The sequence below is a fragment of the Littorina saxatilis genome, linkage group LG6, assembly GCF_037325665.1.
Source record: "Littorina saxatilis isolate snail1 linkage group LG6, US_GU_Lsax_2.0, whole genome shotgun sequence".
In the NCBI taxonomy this organism is placed as follows: Eukaryota; Metazoa; Mollusca; class Gastropoda; order Littorinimorpha; family Littorinidae; genus Littorina; species Littorina saxatilis.
In genome coordinates, this window is record NC_090250.1 from 21,222,650 (window position 1) to 21,245,238 (window position 22,589).

At 47.8% G+C, this 22,589-nt stretch overlaps 1 protein-coding gene across 1 annotated transcript in view; it reads left to right on the top strand.

The window, feature by feature from the left end:
- Positions 1-22,589, top strand: part of LOC138968732 (cadherin-related tumor suppressor-like) — a 170,316-nt gene that overhangs the window by 138,442 nt on the left and 9,285 nt on the right. The window contains exons 8-19 of the mRNA XM_070341364.1: positions 6,709-6,892; positions 7,385-7,635; positions 9,314-9,507; positions 10,395-10,619; positions 10,916-11,137; positions 12,521-12,700; positions 13,191-13,445; positions 14,650-15,904; positions 16,946-17,698; positions 17,960-18,203; positions 18,520-20,023; positions 22,121-22,224. Coding sequence (XP_070197465.1) covers positions 6,709-6,892; positions 7,385-7,635; positions 9,314-9,507; positions 10,395-10,619; positions 10,916-11,137; positions 12,521-12,700; positions 13,191-13,445; positions 14,650-15,904; positions 16,946-17,698; positions 17,960-18,203; positions 18,520-20,023; positions 22,121-22,224 — 5,371 coding nt within the window. The remainder of the gene's footprint in view (positions 1-6,708; positions 6,893-7,384; positions 7,636-9,313; positions 9,508-10,394; positions 10,620-10,915; positions 11,138-12,520; positions 12,701-13,190; positions 13,446-14,649; positions 15,905-16,945; positions 17,699-17,959; positions 18,204-18,519; positions 20,024-22,120; positions 22,225-22,589) is intronic.

Here is a 22,589-nt window from a genome sequence, read left to right on the forward strand (position 1 = left end):
GTCGAAGCTCAAGTCTGTTCTTGACGTCGCGGCGGAAGTAACGTCTCGTTATTTTCCTGAAGGGGTGGTGGCTGCGGACTCTTCCGCATCATTCGTTCCTTCTGCCATGGCGGACTTCCGGCCGGCACAGGAGGATGTTTCTTCCTTCCGGTTCGCCGAGTCTCCGTCAGTGGCTTACCAACTTTCGCATTCACTGGTTCGTCCAGCACATGCGGGGAGTGGTATTCGGCCAGTGCCTGTTCCGTTACTGCTTCCTTTTGGTCCAGTTCCGGAATCAGCTCAGCAGTGGGTGGCTTCAGCTGCCCAAGCCTCTTCCTTCGTGCCTACGGCCAATAGGAAGCTTGGCATGCCCAATCAGAGCCAGAATTGGCTGGCGTCTTTTGCACTCCCTAGGGCTACCCTTCCGGTTTCCCGGGAATTGCTGCCTCTTCTGACTAAACCGATCAAGCGTGATTCGGTTTTGCCGGTTTCCGAGGCTTCCCTCCTCTCTGCTGAGGAGGTTGGACGTCGGCAGATCGAACTGTCCTCCATTGCGGAGACTCTCGTTCGGGCTCTGTCTCGGGCATTGACCGATTCGTTAGTTCCTTTCACTCTCAGTGAAGAACAGAATGCGGACGATGTCTCTGCGCTTTTGACCGCATTGGCCAAGGTCAATGAGGAACAATTGCGTCTTTCCTCCCTGCAGTACACCCAAGCGGTACTCTGCAGGAGGGATCTCTTCCTCTCGCAGTCCCAATTCACGGAGCTGGCTACTAGGGAGACCTTGAGAGTCTCCCCGGTCTCAGAGGAGTCTCTCTTCTGTCCGCTGGCACTGGATGCCAGACAGAAGGAGATTCAGTCAAACAAGGACAGTCAGTTCCTTGACTACACTCTGAAGGGGGTGAAACAGTCTCAGCCTTCTAAACAGAAGCAGGCTCAGACATCGTCTAACCCCAAGCCAGCTCAGAAGCGGCAGGCTTCGCCGGCCGCTCGTGGTGGGAAGAAGAGGACGGCATCGGGGAGGGGGCGTGGCGGCTCTGGAAGTAAGCCACACCCCCAATGAAGCGCTCCCGATCTCACCTCCCTCCCGCCCTCCACCTTGGTGATGGCGGGAGGCCCCTCCCGGGCACTTTCTCGTTGGATGTCGGTAGTAGACAGCCAATGGATTGTGGGAGTGGTGAGTTCGGGCTTCCGTCTACTCTGGCGGGAGGAAAAGGCGCCTCTTACCCGAGTGCCTCCGCGGTTCAAGCCCCCCTTCTCGCAGGAAGCACGTTCCGTCTTGCAGTCGGAAATTGCCTCCCTGGAGCAGAAGGGCGCGGTGGAGAGAGTTCGGGTCCACAGCTCCCTGGGATTTTACGGGCGTCTGGTCGCTGTTCCCAAAGCATCAGGAGGATGGCGTCCCGTGTTGGATTTATCTCTCCTCAATACTTTCTTGAGGGAGATAAAATTCAAGATGGAGACGCCAGCCTCTGTCCGAGACTCTCTCCGCCCAGGAGACTGGGTGACCTCGATCGATCTCACGGACGCATACTTTCACATTCTTATGCATCCGACCGACCGGAAATGGCTTCGTTTCCGGTGGGGAGATCAGATCTACCAGTTTCGCGCACTCCCTTTCGGGCTGTCTCTCGCACCGTGGATTTTCACCATGGTGGTGAGACAGGTCTGTGCACTGGTGAGGTCCCAGGGTATCCGTCTGCGGGCTTATCTGGACGACTGGCTCATCATGAACCAGTCCCAGAGCGGCTGTTCGCAGGATACCCTGACGGTTCTTCGAGAATCCAACTGGTTGGGGTTCTCGATCAACCGGGTAAAGTCGGAGCTGACCCCGTCACAGACATTCACTTATCTGGGGATGTCTTTCGACACGGTCGCTTGGACTGTCCAGCCTTCTCAGAGAAGGGTGGACAAGCTCCAAGCTCAGATTCGCTCCACTTTACCTCTCCTGATGGCTTCCATCCGCTCGCTCGCCTCCATCTTGGGGCAGATGGAGTCTATGGCTCTTCTGGTTTCACTGGGCCGGGTCCACAAATGTCCGCTTCAGTTCGCGCTGAAGCCGTTTGTGGACTCTCCTCTGGTGGACTGGGACGCCCTCATCCCTTTGCAGGGATGGTTCCAGTCTGCGACCCTTCCGTGGTTGCACACGGAGTGGGTCTGCAGAGGTGTTCCGATCGTCGTGCCCCTCCCCGACCTGGACCTCTTTACAGATGCGTCCAGGGAGGGTTGGGGGGCACATACAGATCTTCAGACTCCTCCCTTTCCGTTACTCAGCCGAGTAATCCGGAAAGCGGAGATGGAGGAGCCGGCCCTTCTTCTTCTGGTCGCTCCTCTGTGGCCGTCGCAGGTCTGGTTTCCAGATCTTCTTCGGCTTGCCCAAGGGCCCCCCATTCCTCTCGCACTCGTGCGAGGGGAACTAGTGCAGCCCCGAACAGGCATTCCACACGAGGAGCCCAGTCTTCTGAAGCTTCACGTGTGGAAGTTGTTCGGGACTCGCTGAAGCGCTCTGGGGCGTCGTCTTTGACTCTGGACTTGGTGGCTCGCTCGCATAGAGCGTCCACCTCTTCAGTTTATGCTTCCCACTGGAAGGCATGGACTGCCTGGTGTTCAGCTAGAGGGGTGAGTTCGGTGGCTCCGCGCTCTATTCAGGTCGCTAACCACCTCTCTTTCATGTCTTCACAGGGCGCCTCAGTCTCCTCGTTGAGGGTCCGGCGCTCCGCTATCTCGGCGACTCTTCAGCAGATTGGTCGTTCTGTTCGAGTCGGGGGCGTTATAGCTGCAGTCATTAAAGGGGCTGCTCTTAAGGAAGCTAAAGCTCGTTTGCCCGCTCCCAAGTGGGACTTGTTTTTAATCCTGGAATTCCTTCGTTCTGCGGATTTTGAGCCTTTAAGCGAGGCCAGTCTGTTCAATGTCACTCGCAAAGCGCTGTTTCTCCTTTTGTTGGCTACGGCCCGACGGGGTAGCGAGGTCCACGCCCTGTCGGGTCAGCCTGGAGATATCTCCTTTGAGCCGGACGGTTCCGCATCTTTGCGTTTCCGGCCTGATTTCCTGGCCAAGAATCAGTCTCCGGGGCAGGCCTCTCCGCTGGTTAGAGTTAAGGCTCTGACCAGCGCGTTGGCCCCGGGTGACCCCGATTCGGTCAATTGCCCTGTGAGGGCACTTCGTCTGTACTTAGCCCGGACTCAGCCGATTCGGTCTAGTTCTCAGAAGTTGTTGTTTATCTCTCTCCTTACTAGGCGCGAGAAAGATTTGTCGAAGGTAACGTTGGCCCGGTGGGTGTCCTCGCTCATCAAGCAGGCTAATGAGTGGAGGCGCACAAAGAGGGGGGGGGTTATGCCCTCCTTGCCACTTGACTCGGCCCGAGCCCATGAGACGAGGGCGTGGGCATCCTCTCTGGCAGTTCTGCGCTCCAGACGTCTAGAGGAGGTGCTGACAACTGCGTATTGGCGTTCCGAAGATGTTTTCATAAACTTTTATCTTCGGGACGTCACAGCTCTTCGACAGGATGGCTCCAGAGGCCTTCCAGCGCTCATAGCAGCAGGCCAGTTCCTGTCCAGAACTTGATGGTGAGTTTTGATTCATTTCTAGCCCACCGCCTTGTTGATGTTATCTGCTAATGTGATTCGGAGTAAGAATATGATATTAAATGGAAAATTTCCTAAATAAATTATCATTTAATTAATATACTTACCCGAATCACATACTGTATTCCCTCCCACCTGCCCCGCTTATGGTTTTAAGATTTTTTAAAGCCGTATGATAATAGGCACGTGTTCCTAGAGGAAGTGACGTGGCATACACCCGTATGGGAGGTAACTCCCGGTGTACTGGCCCATTACCAAAGCTACTTTCACTTTCGTTTTGGTGATGGGGTTGCTTCCCTTTAAATTCTTTAGCCGGGTAAGCGTTTTTCAGTGATAAGCATCTCAGGTGACTCAATGCTAATGTGATTCGGGTAAGTATATTAATTAAATGATAATTTATTTAGGAAATTTTCCATTTTATGATAGCTTTTTGATTAGAATGACCACCAGCTGCTGTCAGTCTTGCTGACCAAGATTAATGGACAATGCATGGAGGTCATTTGATTCATTAGCTGTCACACCTGCGACCTTTGATGTCATATCTTTCACATCCCTTACCGTGGCAACAGCGTATACTGTAAACTGTATAGAGACATCAAAACACCATTCCTTTCATTGGAAAGTCACCATGACACGCATTATAGAAAGGTGTCAGTTTCACTAATGAATAACCATTCAGCTCGTGAAACAACACGCTTTGTTCCAACACTGATGTCACAGTGACCTGCCCTCTATATTCTTCTCGTCTTGGATCCCCCGACTCTCACTGCGCGCGAGATTTTACACGAGAATTGCAATGAGGTGAACCAGACCCGGGCAATTAGAGAAATCCGACACAATCCTTGTAAAGAATCTGGCTCCGGTAGGAGGCAGCAACTGCGATTTAATTATCGGGTCGTGCGAGTGACCAAGTCATTAGTAGCACTGAAGCCTGCAAAGCACCGGTCATTGCTAATGAGGGTTAGGCAGAGAGAAGGAAGAGGAGAAAGAAATGAGGGATAGAGGGCGCCTGGGCTGAGCGAGAAAGAGAGAGAGAGAGAGGGGGGGAGATAGAGTCGGAGAGAGAGAGAGAGACAGAGAGAGAGAGACAGAGAGAGATAGAGAGACAGAGAGAGAGAGGGGGACAGAGAGAGAGAGGGGGACAGAGAGAGAGAGGGGAGAGACAGACAGAGAGAGACAGAGAGAGACTGAGAGAGAGAGAGAGAGGGAGAGAGAGAGAGATAGAGACAGAGAGAGACAGAGAAAGAGACTGAGAGAGAGAGAGCGCGAGAAAGAGAGCGAGGAAGAGAGAGAGAGGGAGAGAAAGAGAGAGAGAGAGTGAGAGAGAGAGACTTAAAGAAAGAGACAGAGAGAGAGAGAGAGAGAGAGAGAGAGAGAGAGAGAGAGAGAGAGAGAGAGGGGGGGGGAGACAGAGAGAGAACCACAGAAAAGTTAACTAATTGGAAAGGGCAAGGGCTGATTGATGGTAAGGAAGGCAGGGCAAGGATATCAGAAAACGCGTTAATGAAGGAGACAGATGGTATTTGATGGAATAGAAGACTTTCGGTATCACCATGTTCAGTCGATTTTGTTTTTAACTAGAAGCCGGCAGAAGCTGAGGTCAATTATCACATTAGTTTCCGTGTCATCCTGTCCCGTGCTCCCCTATCGATTATTTCTGAGTGCGAAAAGCAATGGTTCCACATTGTCTGGCCTGTCAATTGGTTTTAAACAATTCACTCGGATTTTGTCTTTGCAGTTTTTAGCAGAATGGCACATTTGTATGAATTATATATTATTTTCTACGGAGAAAGTATAGCTGTGCTGCCAGGAATGATGTGATGGCTGTTAGTCTGTGGTTTTGAACTGTGTTATGTCTGATGGTGGTTAGCGATTTATATTGTTTTCTTTTTGGCTGGTTGATAATTTGTCTATTTGTTTGTTATTAGTTAATGAGGAGTTGTACGATTTTAGGCGGGTTGAGTGGGAACCCCTCTCTCCCTCTCACCACTCATCTACTAAGACAGTCAGACAGACTCGGACACACTTACACAGACATCCATACACAGACACACTGGCGCACGCACACTGGGACAATCACAGACACGGCCACACATAGACACACACACAGACACACACACAGACATACGCACAGACAGACACACACACCCACATACACACACATACACACACACAGTCACACACACAGTCACACACACACTTACCCCCCACCCTCCACCACACACACACACCCACACCCCACACCCCACCTACACACACACACAAACACACCTCCAACCTTTTTTTCTATCCTCTCAACCTTTTAGTTATCTCTTTCTCCACGATGTCTGACTCGTGGCTGTCTGGTTCAGAGTGGCAAATATTCCACACACGCATACAACTCATTACAAAATTGAGCTGATCTTCACAGCTAGCGAGGATTGAGAGTCAGCAGGATTGTCGGAGGTGTTAGGGGGATTTCGTCGACTGACAAAGCGATTTTTATCACGCCAAAATTACAGACAACGAGAAACACATGCATGAGAATTCAGGCTACAACGAAAAAAGCTTCCACCCCAACCCTGAAGCCCACAGATATAGGAAAGAGCCTCCCCAGCTTATCTATCTCTCACCAAAAATTATCTTGTCTGCTTGCGCTTTGCTGTTTATCACGCTATCTCACTTGTGGTTTTTTCTCCCCCCCCCCACCCCCCCCCCCCCAACCCTCCCCCAACCCCCCCCCCAACCCTCCCCCAACCCTCCCCCAACCCCCCCCCCCAACCCTCCCCCAACCCCCCCTATTCGTTTTTAACATTTCTTACGATTTTTCTTTGGTATTTGTGTCATGTTTTGAGAAACGCTTTCTCCTTCTGATTGTTGGCTCGCAAGCCCGCTTACGTGTACGTGTCACCTGCCAAGATCTTTTCGGACGACTGTACTTCGGTTTACTGACAGATTTTCTCAAGGAATTATAATCTTTCGTTGATAATGAAGGCAAGAAGAAACATTTCTTTATCGCCTCAAAAAATAGTATTTCAGGTCGCACTTTCACACTTATTCCTATGAAGCTATTTCTACTTAACCCTTCTGAAAAAAACACTGTAAAATTAAGTATTCAAGTTAGATTTTCACGTTTTTAAAAATTATTATTGTTTCCCTTTGTTTACAGGCATACCGAGGCTAACCGGAACCGGAACCCTGACGGTGTTCGTCAAGGATGTCAATGACCATGCGCCACAGTTCACCACTTCCGCCCCCTACGTTGGTCACGTGACTGAAAATGGCGGAAGCAGCCAATCAGTGATCACCGTCACCGCCACAGACATGGACGAGGGAGTCAATGCTCAGATAATGTAAGTTTCCTTTAAAAGATGAATTATTTTGAGAGCCGATCCCACTCGCTCCAACTACCCCCCCCCCCCCCCTCACGTGATGTCTAGTCCTTTTTTTTGTCAGTCTGTCTGTTCGTTCGTTGTTTCATTTGTCTGTTTGTGTAATAGAGAATACATAGGGTTTTACTGCTTCTTTTTTCTTCTTCTTTTTTTTTTTAACTCAGTGTGAGCAGTTTGAGAATAAGAAAAGCTATCATTTTAAATCTGTTTAATGATCCCCTTAGATTGATGTCACAGGGGAATTAAATGAAATGGAAGAAAGAAACAAATGGTATTAGTTTTGTTGTAACTACTATTTTATGTTTCTTAATTTTTTTTTTAAGAAGGATCACTTTATTCTAAAAGTTGTATCTCAAATGAACGCTCGACAAGGTGGTTCATTATTAGTTATTTACTTGTATTTCCGAGACATCCCAACTCACTATTCTACTGTTTATGTCTCATCTCCACCAGTTATCACCTGGAGGACAGTCAGGGCGATCGTTTCACGGTGCTGCCCAGCACAGGTCAAATCATCGCCACCAGACCACTGGACCGCGAAGAGCAGGCCGAGTATCACCTGGTCGTCATAGCAACGGACCAAGGCATCCCACCCAAGTCGTCGTCATGCAGCGTCATCGTTTACGTCGATGACGTCAACGACAACACGCCGGCTTTCGAGCAGGCTGCGTACTCACAGAGCATCATGGACCCCACCAGCTCCGGTGAGTGTCGGAGTGCAGTGGTCGTGTGCATGAAAAAGTGCCTTAGTGGGTGGGACCGAAGCGCTTGGTCGGATTGATAGAAATTGAAATTTGTTGGAGTTTTTAACCAATTCGACCCAGTTAGTTAGTTAGTTGTTACTTTTTGGGTCCAGCGGACCATATAGGCCAAATCAGGACCCCAATTCGACCCAGTTTGTTTGTTTGTTTGTTTGTTTGTTTAACGCCCAGCCGACCACGAAGGGCCATATCAGGGCGGTGCTGCTTTGACATTTAACGTGCGCCACACACAAGACAGAAGTCGCAGCACAGGCTTCATGTCTCACCCAGTCACATTATTCTGACACCGGACCAACCAGTCCTAGCACTAACCCCATAATGCCAGACGCCAGGCGGAGCAGCCACTAGATTGCCAATATTAAAGTCTTTGGTATGACCCGGCCGGGGTTCGAACCCACGACCTCCCGCTCACTGGGCGGACGCCTTACCACTAGGCCACCGTGTTGCGGTTATTCGACCCAGTGTGGAGAACCAGAAGTATACACGGATGTAAAGCGGCGTATATCCTAAAAGCATTTAGTAATTGTACTCATGGCAGTAGCATACGTACATGCATACAAATACAATATTATTTAAAGAAAAATAAACAAAGCCAGTCTTTAGGAAATGAGCCTTGATTGGAAGAGTGTGAATGGCAGCCTTCTGAACTGACGCCAGTCTTCATCGAGAGTTGCGTGTTGATCACTTGACTTGCATTGAACCTGGGACAGTTAATGTAAAAGGAACTTCTGGCGTCCTTTATAGGTTATACTGACTTGGGGTTTTGTGAAGTGAAGCCACTTACCAGCTGACCTGCCACACAGCTGGCAAGTCTTGATTGAATACGCCGATAAGGGGCTGCTAAAGTGTGTATGTCCATGATTTTCTGTCCGGCGTTTGCTTGTACACTGCACGTAGCAATTTCAGGGCGGAATGAGTGGTTGGGGATAGATGTTGGGCTTTGAGCAGTCTACGCAAAGATTGTTAATTTCTTTCGTCTTGCAGCGAAGACTGACCAATGTGTTTGGTGTTGCAAACTGAAGACTCACTTCGGCTGAAAAAAATGGCATGGGATAGAAGGATTTTACTTTTGGTGCGATTGATTAATCTTTAATGCGAACACAGTCAGGAATTATAAGGAGGCCCATACAGATGCGTCTACAAGCATGTGCCTGGGAATTAAATCTTTTGTAATGTTGAACCTGGGAAGTGAGTATCCAAGACTTGGCTTTGTTCGTGCAAAGTTATACACAAGTGTAAGAACTTACACCGCATTATTACTGATCACATGACAAAAACAGCTGTCGTCATTGGACAACTAGGAACGCCTCGATCTGATATGATTCCACCTTTTTCGTCATAGTGACTGATTCATGTGGATATCACAGTCGCATCTAACGATAACTTATAGCATCACTAACGATCTGATAATTATGATTCCACCTTTCTCGACATTGTGACTAATAAATGTGGATATCACAGTCACATCTAACGATACATAATAGCATCATCAAACCTCCTTTTAGGGTCACCACCATAAGCTTGAGCTTGTTGTTGATCCTTAACATGTATTATTATGCATTATCCGCCATACATTTGTGAATGAACACTGTTCAAACCAAACCTTCTTTGTGTTTGCCAGGTGATTTCGTGGTGGGCGTGACGGCAGTGGACCGTGACACGGGCAACAACGGCAAGGTCCTGTACAAGCTGGTCAACGGAGATGACCGCTTCAGCATCAACTCGGACACAGGCGTGGTCATCGCCAGGCAGGAGCTCAGCCACACGAGCGGAGCTGGTGGCCCTTTCACATTTGAGGTGGAAGCCTCTGATTTGGTAAGAATTTGTTTTAACAATCTTATTATAGTGTTCAGCTTTAAAGCATTGTTATTTTTCTTTTGTGCATCTTGTACTTCGATATTTGAAGATCAAATATAGATCGTGGTTTTAAAGGATGTTTCGTTTTGTCCATGCAGTTATCATTGTTGTGTTTTGGGTGGGTTATTGTGTGTATATGTGTGTGTGTGTGTGAGTGTGTGTGTGTGAGTGTGTGTGTGTGTGTGTACGTGTGTGTGTGTGTGCGTGTGCGTGCGTGCATGCGTTCGTGCGTGCGTGGGTGCGTGCATGCGTGCGTTGTTATCCTTGGAATTAAAATGCCTCTAGTTGGTCGGGTGCGGGGACGTAGCTCAGTTGGTAGCGCGCTGGCTTTGTAGCCAGTTGGTCGCTATCAGCGTGGGTTCGATCCCCACGTTCGGCGAGAGATTTATTTCTCGGAGTCAACTTTGTGCAGACTCTCTTCGGTGTCCGAACACCCCCGTGTGCACCCATGCGCACGAAAAAGATCCCACGTTCACAGCGAAAGTCTCAGGGCTTGGAAAACACGAAGACACGCATGCATCATCTCTCGTCTCTGATTATCATGATCGTATTTCGATACTTTGACGAGACGAACCCAATGCTGGTGTGTCGAAGAAGACAGCCACAGCGGGCTTGTTCGAATCAAAGTATCACACCATATCTTTGGCGCATTACCAATACCTGTCCCAATATAGACCAGTTGGTCTAAGAGGACGTTAAACCCTAATAGTCAGTCAGTCAGTCTAGTTGGTCTTAATAGATTTCTCCGAAGAAGACGCCTTGTGTTTCCATCAGAGTATATACATTTAATACAATTCAATATGAAAAGAAATGTAACAAATAACCATTATTCCTATCTCTCGCAGGGTCTGACACCTCTCTCCGCCACCGTGTCGGTGACGGTGACACTACGTCAGGCCAGCAGTGGGGCGCCCCCGACCTTCGCCGAGTTTCCCAGCAACGTTCGCATCGCGGAGAACTCGACTGTGGGCACTGTCCTGGCCACTGTGTCGGCCACCACCTCCCGTTCCAACACCCTGTCCTACCACATCGTGGGCGGTAACGTTAACTCTGCCTTCACCATCAATCAGGTCAGTCAACTTTTGTGGAAAGATTTATTCAGATGAATTGCGAGAGGAGTAAGGAAGAAAATGAATACAGGTGGATAATTGTTCACTAAAATTTGCTTTGACGCTGCACTTGCTCTCCTTTTTACAAAATGAATCAATTGTTAATGTAACGCGTTGCTTTTTCATGAGTTAAACGTTCCAGTAACCAACCATTGATGGATTTTTTATTCTGAATTTCGGAACGTGAGCAGTATATCTGTTTTGAGATTCCTTCACAAAATGAACCAAAAATGAACTCTCTTTAACCTTGTTACCAGGACAACGGCACCATCGCGGTAGCCGGCCTGATCGACTACGAGGTTGCCACGTCCATGACGCTGTGGCTGCAGGCCAAAGACACCGCCTCCCAGCCGCTGTCGGCGTACAAGAAACTGACAGTGACGGTGGAGGACAAGAACGATAACAGGCCGCGCTTCAACACCAGCTTTTACACCACCAACTTCATGGAGAACCAGCCTCTGGGCACCAGCGTTATGCAGGTCAGCTGTTGATCATTGCCTTCAATATGTTTAAAGCCTGATATTAATTGAGCACCAGTGTTATGCAGGTCAGCTATTGATCATTGCCATTAACATTTGTAAAACCTGATATTAATTGAGCACCAGTGTTATGCAGGTCAGCTGTTGATCATTGCCTTCAATATGTTTAAAGCCTGATATTAATTGAGCACCAGTGTTATGCATGTCAGCTATTGATAATTGCCATTAACATTTGTAAAACCTGATATTAATTGAGCACCAGTGTTATGCAGGTCAGCTGTTGATCATTGCCTTCAATATGTTTAAAGCCTGATATTAATTGAGCACCAGTGTTATGCAGGTCAGCTATTGATCATTGCCATTAACATTTGTAAAACCTGATATTAATTGAGCACCAGTGTTATGCAGGTCAGCTATTGATCATTGCCATTAACATTTGTAAAACCTGATATTAATTGAGCACCAGTGTTATGCAGGTCAGCTATTGATCATTGCCTTCAATATGTTTAAAGCCTGATATTAATTGAGCACCAGTGTTATGCAGGTCAGCTATTGATCATTGCCATTAACATTTGTAAAACCTGATATTAATTGAGCACCAGTGTTATGCAGGTCAGCTGTTGATCATTGCCTTCAATATGTTTAAAGCCTGATATTAATTGAGCACCAGTGTTATGCAGGTCAGCTATTGATCATTGCCATTAACATTTGTAAAACCTGATATTAATTGAGCACCAGTGTTATGCAGGTCAGCTATTGATCATTGCCATTAACATTTGTAAAACCTGATATTAATTGAGCACCAGTGTTATGCAGGTCAGCTATTGATCATTGCCATTAACATTTGTAAAACCTGATATTAATTGAGCAAAGTTGACTTCGGAAAGTCTACTTATTGTCTTCGTTTTTGTTTCTCATCAGTGCCTTAGCTTTCTATTTCCAAATCCATAACAAGAAATTCCTCCGAGGTAGGAAAAACACCCCCGTCCTTACCATTCTCACTGCCACCAACTGAGAAGGTTATTTCCCTTTGACCATTAATATGTCCCTCTATAAGTCCTTGTAGAATCTTAATCCACCAATAACTCCCTAACCGTGTGTTTGACTGGTCCCAATTTTTGTAAGGACCGTCTCAGGAATGTATAGAACCTGTTCACCAAGTTTGGTGACGATCGGTCCGTTCATTCTTGAGATCTATATGCGAACACAAACACACAAACAAACACATCGACCGAATCCTATACACACCCCTATACCGGGGGTGTAAAAACATGGATGCTAGAAAACCCATCCAACACGTTGCAGTGCTTACGCACGCATATTTAGTTCATTCGAAATCAGTGGAACTTTTCTCGCTGACAATTTCGGTTGTGTGTTCCTCAGGTGCAAGCTTCCGACGCGGACGACGGGGCCAACAAACAGATCGTGTTCCGCCTGGCCTCTGGCAATGAGAACAACACGTTCACCATCCACCCGTCTTCTGGCCTTATCACCACCGCTAACCGGGTGGTGGACAGGGAGGGCATCCCATTGTACCAGTTGGTCGTGGAGGCTGTCGATCAGGTAAGGCATCGCTCACAATTTGTGAAATGATGTATAAAGAATTCGTGTGATGATCCATAGATAGTTTTTGTGATGGTTCATAGAATGTGTGCGATGATTCAAAGAATTCATGTGATATTTTTAGAGAATTTGAGCGATAATTCATAGAGACTTTGTGTGATGATTCATAGAGAATTTAGGGGATGAGGCATATAATTTGATTTGTGTGATGATTCATAGAGAATTCGTGGGATGGTTCATAGAATTTGTGTGATATGATTCAAAACCGGAAGTCAGCGTTTCCATGCCTTAGGTTGTCAAAAACTCGTTTGGTAAATATTTCCCTAAGTTGACCAAAGCGTTTTTTTGGAAACTAGTGTTGCTTAAAGAATTTCGTCAAGGAAACGGGTATGTAGTTCCCCAAACTTTTGTGAAAACAGTTGTGTAAAGGAATCTTTGACCACTGCAGCTGCGTGAATAAACACATTTTTCTGTCCTTTCTTCTGACCAGGGCACCATCAAGCTGACAGCAACGGCAACCGTCAAGATCACCATCCTGGACCGCAACGATAACCCGCCCGTCTTCTCTGGCCTCTTCAGCGTGGCCGTGCCCGAGGACCTTCCCCTCCACTCCCTCATTCTCACCTTGACCTCCACCGACAGAGACACGCCCCTCAACGCCAACGCCACCTACCAGTTGATAGCGGGACTGGAGTCCTCGCCCTTTGCTGTGGACCCCATCAGTGGGAATATTACAAACATCAGGGTAATGCACTGTTTTGTTTTGTTTTGATCAATGGGAATATATTAGAAACATCAGGGAAATGCACTGTTTTGTTTTGTTTTGATCAATGGGAATATTGCAAACATCAGGGTAATGCACTGTTTTGTTTTGTTTTGATCAATGGGAATATTACAAACATCAGGGTAATGCACTGTTTTGTTTTGTTTTGATCAATAGGAATGTTAAAATCATCAGGGAAATGCACTGTTTTGTTTTGTTTTGATCAATAGGAATGTTAAAATCATCAGGGAAATGCACTGTTTTGTTTTGTTTTGAACAATGGGAATATTACAAACATCAGGGTAATGCACTGTTTTGTTTTGTTTTGATCAATAGGAATGTTAAAATCATCAGGGAAATGCACTGTTTTGTTTTGTTTTGAACAATGGGAATATTACAAACATCAAGGTAATGCACTGTTTTGTTTTGTTTTGATCAATAGGAATGTTAAAATCATCAGGGAAATGCACTGTTTTGTTTTGTTTTGTTTTGATCAATGGGAATATTACAAACATCAGGGTAATGCACTGTTTTGTTTTGTTTTGAACAATGGGAATATTACAAACATCAGGGTAATGCACTGTTTTGTTTTGTTTTGATCAATAGGAATGTTAAAATCATCAGGGAAATGCACTGTTTTGTTTTGTTTTGAACAATGGGAATATTACAAACATCAAGGTAATGCACTGTTTTGTTTTGATCAATGGGAATATTACAAACATCAGGGTAATGCACTCGTTTGTTTTGTTTTGATCAATGGGAATATTACAAACATCAGGGTAATGCACTGTTTTGTTTTGTTTTGAACAATGGGAATATTACAAACATCAAGGAAATGCACTGTTTTGTTTTGATCAATGGGAATATTACAAACATCAGGGTAATGCACTGTTTTGTTTTGTTTTGAACAATGGGAATATTACAAACATCAAGGAAATGCACTGTTTTGTTTTGTTTTGAACAATGGGAATATTACAAACATCAGGGTAATGCACTGTTTTGTTTTGTTTTGATCAATGGGAATATTACAAACATCAAGGAAATGCACTGTTTTGTTTTGTTTTGATCAATGGGACTATTACAAACATCAGGGAAATGCACTGTCAAGACAAATTCCCAACCTCGGGCAATTACAGATTCCGTATTCTGGATTTTGTGCTGAATGAACGAATCAATTCTCGTTTAGGTCCTGGACGCCGAGATGAAGGAGAGATACCGGCCTGACGTCAGGGTGTCCGACTCCTCGTACGCCGCGGAGACGCAGGTCACCATCCGTCTGCTGGACGTCAACGACAATGCGCCACGCTTCCTCACGCCGTCCTTCCCCTTCGAGCTGAGGGAGGGGCAGCAAGCCGGGACGGAGGTGGGGCAGTTGGTGGCCAGCGACCTCGACATCAGCTCCCCCAACAACGAGTTCTACTTCTCCCTCAGGAGGCCTTCCACCCTGTTCGAGCTGAACGCGGAGACGGGCAAAATAACGGCGCTGCGGACCATGGAGTACCAGAGAACCATGGACGGACCGTCCGCCATGAACATGCACACTCTGGAGGTGCTGGTCACCGACCTCGGCATGCCCTCCCTCTCCTCCCAAGCCACCGTCACCATCGCCATCACGGACGCCAACAACCACGCCCCAGTGTTCCAGCACAGCGACTACGTGTCTGCCGTGCCGGAGAACGCTGGGACCGGGACGTCCATTCTCACCGTGGAAGCCAACGACTACTTGGACTACGGTCTCAACGCGGAGGTGACCTACGACGCAGTCGGCGGCAACGGGTCTCAGTACTTCACCGTGGAGGCCGACACGGGTGTGGTGTCCGTCAAAAGCAGGCTTAGCGGCATGAACGGGAGGAACTACGTGCTGGCAGTCAGAGCCACGGACAAAGGCGCCCCTCCCCAGTCCACCAGTGCTAACGTTGTCCTCAGCATCACAGACAGCAACCGCAACTCACCGGAATTCCGCAACAACATCTTCGACAAGAGCGTGTCAGAAGACGTGGCCCCCGGCTACCTGGTGGACACCATCAGCGCCAACGACAGAGACACGGGTCTGAACGGCCAGGTTCGATTCTCCATCCCCAGAGGCAACGAGGACGGTCTCTTCGCCATCAACCCCGTCACAGGACAACTGACGGTGGCCAAGGCTTTGGACTACGAGACCAAAACCAGCCACGGTCTCAACATCACGGCTCGGGATATGGGACTGCTCAGTCGCTACGTCAGCAGAACCTACACCGTGAACCTGGTGGACGTGAACGACAACAGCCCCGTCTTCAACCAGTCTGTGTACAACGCCTTCGTGGCGGAGAACTCTGCCCGAGGCACCATCATTCTCACGCTGAGAGCTGACGACGCCGACACGCTCAACAACGCTGTGGTCAAGTACCGCATCACTGGGGATGCGGCTGGACAGAACAAGTTCAATGTGGATGAGAGTCAAGGTAAGTGTGGCGTGGTTATATAGTCTTTATTTTTACACAATGGGGCGAGGGAGGAGTGAGAGGCGGAGGTGGGTGGGGCTGAGAGAGAAAGGGTAAAGGGAGAGGGAAAAGAGATAACGATATAGAGAGAGTTTGTGTGCGTCCTTGTATGCGTTTGTCTGTTCTGTTTTTGTACGAGCCTACAAACAGATCTGTATACTTTTTACATTTAGTCAAGTTTTGACTAAATGTTTTAACATAGAGGGGGAATCGAGACGAGGGTCGTGGTGTATGTGTGTGTGTGTGTGTCTGTCTGTGCGTGTGTGTGTGTAGAGCGATTCAGACTAAACTACTGGACCGATCTTTATGAAATTTGACATGAGAGTTCCTGGGTATGATATCCCCGGACGTTTTTTTCATTTTTTCGATAAATACCTTTGATGACGTCATATCCGGCTTTTTGTAAAAGTTGAGGCGGCACTTTGAGTTGAGGAGGCGTTTTAACTTTGTGAGCGTGTTTTTAATCCAAACAATTTCATCTTATTCCTTGTGGGTTCCTGATTCCAAAAACATATAGATGTGATATGTTTGGATTAAAAACACGCTCAGAAAGTTAAAAAGAATAGAGATAAAAGAAAAGCGTGCTATCCTTCTCAGCGCAACTACTACCCCGCTCTTCTTGTCAATTTCACTGCCTTTGCATCGAGCGGTGGACTGACGATGCAACGAGTATACGCTCTTGCTGTAAAAATGCAGTGAGTTCAGTTTCATTCTGTTAGTTCGACAGCTTGACTAAATGTTGTAATTTCGCCTTACGCGACTTGTTACTTTTGCTGCTGCTGCTGCTGCTAAGGATGCTGGTGACGACGAAGACGATGATCATGATCTTGATCATGATGATCATGATCATGATCATGATCATGATGTTAATTACGATGACGACGATTATGATGATGGTGACGATGAAGACCACGACCACGACGACGATGACGACGACGATGACGATGATGATGATGATGATGATGATGATGATGATGATGATGATGATGATGATGATTGCAGGTTTCATCACGGTGGACGGGGAGCTGGACTACGAGACACGAGAGCTGTACACGCTGACCGTCATGGCCTACAACCCCAGCGGCACCAACAGCGACCCTGTCATGAAGAACGTCACCCAAGTCCGAATCTACGTCACAGGGGTCAACGAGTTCTACCCGCGCTTCGAGCGGAGCGAGTACCGCGTGCAGGTCAGCGAGTCAGCCGTGATGAACACCACCCTCACCACCCTCCTGGCCACTGACCGCGACAAGGGCGTGGACGGCGTGGTGTACTACTACCTGGTCGGCTCCAGCAACCTCAAAGGCTTTGCCCTGGACCCGCTGACAGGAGCTCTGATCGTCGTCGAGCGGCCCGACTATGAGTCCTCCCCTAACATCATACTGACCGCCATGGCCAAGAACTGGGGCAGCGTCACCGGCAGCGACGACACCGACACCTGCACCATCAACATCGCCGTGGAAGACGCCAACGACCCGCCCATCTTCCAGCAGCAGGAGTACTACGCTAACGTGCAGGAAATGTCGCACGCTGGAACCACAGTCACTACAGTCTCGGCCAACGACAACGACATCCGGCCTGAGAACCGAGACTTCGCCTACAAGATCGAGGCGGGCAACGTGGGGTCGAGGTTCAACATTGACGCAAGGTCAGGGACGATCGTTACCACTGGCAACGGCGTCCTTGACCGTGAGACGTTCCCGCAGTACGACCTCACTGTGGTGGCTGTGGATAGCGGCAGTCCTCCTCAGACTGGTACGTTCACGCTTTGGTTCTTGTGTGTGTGGAGATGTTTTCTTTGTTTGTTCGATTGTGGTATTTTTGGGGGATTGTATCTGTTATCGTGTGCGTGTGTGTGTGTGTGTGTGTGTGTGTGTGTGTGTCTGTGTCTGTGTCTGTGTCTGTGTCTGTGTCTGTGTGTGTGAGGTCTGTGTCTGTGTTGGTCGTTGTTATTTTTCCAACGTTTCATCCCAGCCTGTCATTCACACTGTCAATGCCTCTGTGTCGTACCTACAGGCACGTGCGCGGTGGTCATCTACCTGCTGGACATCAACGACAACGGCCCGGTCTTCGCACCCCCACAGCTGACCGCTTACGTCATGGAGGGTCAGCCTGCCGGCACCCACGTGATCACACTGTCCATGAACACGTCAGACGCTGACCTTCCGCCTAACCAGGGTCCTTACACGTACCAGGCGGTGCCCAGCTCTGCTCTGCAGTTCTTCCAGGTCTTCAACAACACTGGCAGAGTACAGACGAGGTGAGTTTTGAGTTGGGTGGGAAAGGGTGAGAGGGGAGGGGAGGGGAAGAGAGATAAAGGGAGAGAGTGGGAACAGAGAGAGAGAGAGAGAGAGAGAGAGAGAGAGAGAGAGAGAGAGAGTGAGAAGAGGAGAGACAGAGACAGAGAGGGATAATATGAGAAAGGGAGAGAGAGACAGACATAGAGAAAGAGAGAGTCTGGAGGAGGAGGAAGAGAACCACTCATTCGGGCATGCCTTATATTTTCACTGTTTACCATAATTATGCATATTTTTCGTAATAATTTCTAAAGAGGACACTTTGATTTAATCTGACAGGACGAAGATCAACCGTGAAGAAAACCCACAGTTCCAGATTCCTGTCATCGTCTACGACAACGGCGCCAGCGATGAGAGAATGTCTTCGACCTTGACCTTCACCGTGATCGTCAACGACGTCAACAACTCCCCGCCACTCGCGCGCCCTCTTACCCTGCGTCTGACGGTGCTTGAAGGCATGAGCCCCGTCGGCGTCATCGCTGACGTCAGACCCATTGACGCGGATCTGCAGGGCAACTACACGTGTCGCGTCACTGCCGGAGCGGCCTCCATGTTCACCATCTCTACAGGCTGTGAGCTGAGGCTGCTGGTGGAGCCCGACAAGAACACCTACACGCTTACCGTGGCCGGCTCTGACGGGAGCTTTGACGAGGTCACCTACAAGGTCACTGTGGAGATCCAGCGCTTCTCTGAGGACGTCTTGCACAATGCTGTGGCTGTCGTCCTGGACGGCATTGACTCCTCCGAGTTCCTGGAGTCTAAAGACTCGGCTTTTCCCAGCGCTGTAGAGAGCGTGTTCGGTAGCTCAAGTCAACCCTTCATCTTCAGCCTGCAGGGGGTGGGGCGGGACCTGTACGTGTATCTCGCCGTCACTGACGACGGTGTGGTGGTGCAGCTGTCCATGCTGGCGCAGAAGCTACAGGAGTTTGAAGCGACCTTGGAGAGCCGCGCCGGGGTCAAGGTGAAGAACGCCGCGGTGCAGCTGTGTCAGCAGCAGCCCTGTCAGAACGGGGGCACGTGCCACACGCGTGTCGCGCTCAGCACCAAGCTTCTGTCCAACGATTCCCCGCACCTCATCCTCACCTCAGCCACTCCCTCTGTCATTGAGTCTTGCCACTGCCCTCCAGCCTACGGGGGCGACTTGTGTGAAACAGCGCAGCAGCCGTGCGGGGACAGCTTCTGTGCCAACGGCGGATCGTGTCAGGGCTCGAGGTGTCAATGCCCTCCCAGCTGGACGGGCCGCTACTGTGAGGACGACGTCGACGAGTGTCAGACCCAGCCTGGAGTCTGCAACAACGGCGGTACTTGCCTCAACACTGCTGGGTCCTTCACCTGCCAGTGTCCTCCGGAGTACTACGGCCACGTGTGCGACCACAAGTACCAGTGTGTCAGCGCGCCCTGTCTGAACGGCGCCACGTGTCTGGACGAGCCGGACGGCTACCAGTGTCAGTGTAAGTTCGGATACTACGGCGACCGCTGCGACCAGTCCAGTCTTGGCTTCCTGGAAGGGTCCTACCTGACCTTAAAACCCATCTCGGAGTACAGCTCTATCACCATCTCGGGCTACCTGGCTACTGTGGCGCCAAACGCTCTGCTGCTCTTCAACTCGGTGACCATCATCCGTGCGTTCCATGGATACGTGGCTCTAGAGATTGTGGGTGGAGCGGTTGTCTTCAGCTTCAACCTGAACGGCGAGGGCGCGCGCCCCATCCGTGTGGAGGTCAATGGTACCCGTGTCAACACGGGTGACTGGTACAGACTGGAGGCCAATCTGCTCCCACACGTAAGTGGTGTTTCGATCATGATATTGTTTATTTGATTATTAGTTTTTCTTCGTATTATTTGATTTTTTTTGGTTGGTGAGTTTTTATTCCTTTATTATTTTATTGGACTTTTTGTTTATTTATTGTGTTTGTAATTTTATTTATTTATTTATTTATTCATTTATAGATATATATTTATTTATTTATGCATTTATTCATTTATTAGCTTTTTTTCTATACTTGATAACATTCTTACAAGCAGTCACGGTTAGATATAAGACTGGAAATGTTTTATTTAATTTATTTGATATTTCGAAATATTTTCTTGTTGTTTTTATTCTCTCTTTCTTTCCACTTGTTTTATTGCCTTTCTTTTTTCGGGTGCAAAAAGGAATGTCACCCATTAGGAACTATATACCTATGCGCTCATGCCTTGTATAATATAATAATGTTGCACCGAGCTCGTTGCAGTTGGGTCAAAGTCCATGTGTTCTCAACTCACAGTTGTATTACGAGAGCTAGAGCTTTGTGATGCTCAAGTATCTCATTTAATCGTTAGCCGCAGGCTGCATCACTTTGTTGCTGAAAGTTTGCACTGTCACTCAAAGTTTGTAGACATGCAAAGCTGTTTGAACTCTAATTGCTGCCTCGGCCCCAATTTTTGACTGCAAACTGCTTTTACCGCACCCCCCCTCCCCCCCCCCCTCCCCCCCCCCCCCCCCCCTTCTGGTTTTAACTCACACAAAAGCATGGCAAGATCTGAGATGGCGAGCCGAGCTGTTTTCACGAGAAGAAGTGTGCCTTTTAATAGTTTTCTGAAAGTTAAGGTTTGTTATCAGTGCAAACAAGGTGTTGTGCTCTTGTGGACTGAACAAACACAGAAAAAATTTGCATATATATGTTTGCTAAATGTCGTACAGGCACTGAATAAATAAATGAATCTACACAAATAAACAAGATGCACAAAGTTGACACACTAAAGAATGTGCTGTTTAGGCTTTGAAAATGTAGAAGTGTCACGGTTTTAGCCAGGGATTCACTTAGCACAAAGGTTGAACTGTGAGATCTAGGCGAAAACAAACAGCCAAATGAAGGTTGCCGGCAACAGCTCGACCCACGTGTGCGTAAAAGTGCCAGTGACAAATAACAGAGTTTGACCACCATCCAGTTTTAACTATAATTACACCGAAGATAAAATTCAAAAATGGAGCACAGACCAAGCCTACAAAGGTCGAAACGATCGACACAGGTATACAAAAGATAGCATTGGCAAACAGAGACAGCCTCGCGAGATGATACGAGACTTGATCCACAGAGAGCAGCGCAGGATGTAGAGCAGGAGGATCACAGGATGTGTAACAGACAACACCCGGGGGCATGCTGGGAAATCAGTGAGCCGACTGTCTTATCGGTCGACCTATTGAATCCAGTCTTTTGAAGTCTTCTGCTGTGTTTGAACAAAGATAAATGCAAACACTCTTGAGGGCTAATGGCAAACTTCTGATGAAAATAATCTGGTGGAGTAAAACAATAAGGTCTGGGTTTTAGGGCACAATAGACAAGGCTATTTCTTTCCCATACAATACAGACTATAATGGATAATTGTGGCTTTATTGCTCTGAAAACAGATACACAGAAAAACGACCGAACCGTAAAACACATTTTTTTTCTCCTCATAAAAACAACAAGGAAAAGTAACCAAACACACAACACATATATTGAAAGTTTATAACCAAGTATACCTAGCGAAGTAAAAACGCAAAGACTCAGCCAGCCATAATTATTAACTTTCATTTTATTATTTTCAGACATCATCATTCAGCAAAAATAACACACTGACCCTCGCGGTGATTTTGTTTTTAAGGCTGTTTGCGTTCATAATTTAATCAGTTCTTAAAGAAAAGAAAAAAGAAAATCACATTCACCCTAAAGACTCAGTAGATTGTGCAGATGTTTGGATGTTAATGTAAAATGGCTGTATTTTGTAGATTGTGTAGATGTTAAAGTTCTATGCATGGGTGGATCTTGTTGTCAAATGGCTGTATTTTGTAGATCAGTTGTGCAGATGTTGCATGGGTGGATGTGGATGTAAAATGGCAGTGTGTTGTGTGTTGCAGTTCGCGTCCCTGGTGGTGCAGAGGTGTCCAGATGATGGAAGGAACTGTAAGCCGTGTGATCCCGATAACTCGGCCTGTTACCGCAGTGTTCCCTTCGATGCACAGTGAGTGGCTGTTTTCGTCTGTCTTTTTGTCTGTGTCTGTGTCTGTGTTGTCGTCTTTCTGTAGACTTAATATGTGTGGGTACATTCACGATTTTCCGTAAATGTCAAGGCGGCAGCTCGAGGGATTTTAAAAATTTTTGATGGTCATAATCAGGACTTAAAAGGGGCTGGAGTATGCAGCACAGCTTAGATCATTGTTTATAAGTTCTTTAAGAATTGACACTCCCTAATTCTATGACTGTCTCTGTGTCATTGTTACTTTTGTTGTTGGTAATATTGTCCTATTCATCGGTATCTTTCGGTCTTTCCTATCTCAACAGCTTTGATCTCTCTCTCTCTCTCTCTCTCTCTCTCTCTCTCTCTCT